General features: G+C 37.9%; 1 protein-coding gene across 2 annotated transcripts in view; it reads right to left on the bottom strand.

Moving 5' to 3' along the window:
- The window catches only part of LOC107689305 (tyrosine-protein kinase receptor TYRO3-like), a 21,818-nt gene that overhangs the window by 17,766 nt on the left and 1,752 nt on the right, over window positions 1-2,300 (bottom strand). For both annotated transcript variants that reach the window (XM_016487248.1, XM_016487247.1), the window contains exon 2: window positions 1,236-1,419. In XM_016487248.1, the coding sequence (XP_016342734.1) occupies window positions 1,236-1,419 (184 nt within the window). The remainder of the gene's footprint in view (window positions 1-1,235; window positions 1,420-2,300) is intronic.

Genomic DNA, 2,300 nt, shown 5'->3' with positions numbered 1-2,300 from the left:
TTTAGAAATAGCCTTTGCACAGCCAGCCTTGTAGGCTACTCTCCTAGGTTCACAAAACTGTCGTTCATAAAATGCGTTGCACAAATTCGAACATCTGGGTTGTGCTGTTCTGTTGTAAATAAATATTAACCAATGATTCCTCATTGCATCTACTTTCAGAAGGACAGATAAAGTGCTTTTGCTTTCACACAGAAACACACAGCGTCTCCCTGACATGGCTGCATCAACACTACTGCGGTTCCTGAAACCACGCCTTCTTTCTTTGCATTTTTATTTGGGCGGCATTAAGCAAATATTTCCACATCATGACGTAGAGATGTGGGGGCGTGTTTGAATGAGGCGTTTTAGCCCAGTCTGGATCAGCCTTCTCTTTTAGATAGAATAAATCCTTTTTGTGGGAGACTTTAAGCTTTGGACCTCTGCAGATCTTATACATGCACAAATCGCTACATAACACAATAAAGAAAAGGGAAAATAGAAATCGCATCATATGACTCCTTTAATTTCTTTTAAAAAATCTTACTGACCTTACACTTTTAAACAGTAGTGTATCATAAACTATCTTGGCATGCTGAACCCTGAGCTGGACATATAGGAATTGAAAAACAAGAGCCTGGCAGAGTATCCAAACAGACTGTTTGTTCACAAATACATAATATACTCAATCTACATAACCACTGAACACAAAAGTTACTCCATAAGGCAAATGAAGCATTTTCATATTGTGCTCAAGAACTTACAAAAGATTGAAAAATAATCCTGTCTAACTTTGAAGGTCAAAGTTACTTACTACAGTATCAAACATCTGGACAAAAAAGTCCTTGCTAAAATGTTTTCATCGTTCTTGGTGTCTTTTACCATACAGACGCCCACACTGTGATAATACAAAAAATGATACTGATACAGACACAGGGTCGTGATCCCAAGGCCACAGTCTCATGACAACTGGACAGACTCCCTTTTAGGCAAAAAGTGTAAAAGACAAAGATTTAGTTTGAGAAACAGTAGTAATAGTGGCGCTTGTCTTAGAAAACAACCTTGACTGTCAAAACCGAGATTTGACAAATCATATGACAATATCTTCTAATCAGTTTCAACATCCCCTTCATACAGTCTGATGTCTCAGTTCTTGCCTGGAAACAGTTTCAACCAGTTACGTTTCATTTCTGATCACTGAAAAACATCTATGCTGAAGAACATCCAGGATTTCCAGTTCCAGGTTCATATTTTCCTACCTGTAAAAGGTCTCCCAGTGATGTGCATCTAGTGTGATGTACATCTGATCAGTGCTGTAGATCTTCTCTCCATCCTTCAACCAGATGATCTCTGGCTCACTCAAACCCTTAAAGGCACAACCCAGACGGGCCATGTTACCCTGAGTCACCGTTTGGTTGGAAGGGTTTTTGGTGAACCGTAGCCCTGGAGGAAACGCAGTGTGACATGTTTCTAAAGCAAACTTACAACCAAAGTAATATCAAGACATTTGGACAGGAGACATTTTGACATACTTGATATGCTGATCATTTCATGATCAAAATGTTATATTTCTTGTACATATGAATTTCATTACATAATTAAACTCTCTATTTATTATCTATATTATCTATCTATATCTATTACATAGTTCACCCAAAAGACAGCAATATTATGGATAGACTGGAATTGTATCCGGAAGCAATGGTTTCAAGTTAAAAACACCTTAATGATGGATTTGTTCATTACAAATACACAGCTTTTTCGCTTCACAAAACATTAACTGATGGATTACGTGTGGATTACTTGTGGATTATTGTGATGTTTTTAACAGCTGTTTGGACTCTCTTTCTGACGGCACCCATTCACTGAGCAAGTTATGTAATTCAAATTTTCTGCAAATCTGTTCTGATGAAGAAACAAACTCATTGGCTTTCTTGGTGGCTTCCTGCCTTTAAATGTCAAGTAAATCACAAAAAAGACCGAGAATAGCAGAACAAGACATGTGCAAATGTAATCTATGCCTTAAAAATTTTGGAAAGAAGCTTCATATTTCCTTCAAGAGGCTTTTGTGCCCTTTTCTAAGACGTCTATTTTGTTGGGACCATTTCTGCACGTTCTGACTGTGAACAGCAGTCTTCATGCATGCTGCAGATATCTGAAAGATCTCCACTGTGACAACACGACAGCTGGCCAAAACATCTGCATCAAAGATCACATTCTTCCCAGGAAACTACAGTGACCTGATATAACTCTACATCTATCTATCTATCTATCTATCTATCTAGCCATCCATCCAATCTATCTATCTATCTATCTATCTATCT

This window comes from Sinocyclocheilus anshuiensis, unplaced genomic scaffold (assembly GCF_001515605.1).
Source record: "Sinocyclocheilus anshuiensis isolate Anshui unplaced genomic scaffold, SAMN03320099.WGS_v1.1 scaffold1006, whole genome shotgun sequence".
Lineage (NCBI taxonomy): Eukaryota > Metazoa > Chordata > Actinopteri > Cypriniformes > Cyprinidae > Sinocyclocheilus > Sinocyclocheilus anshuiensis.
Note: the sequence above shows the minus strand (reverse complement) of the source record. Positions and strands in the feature narration are given on the sequence as shown.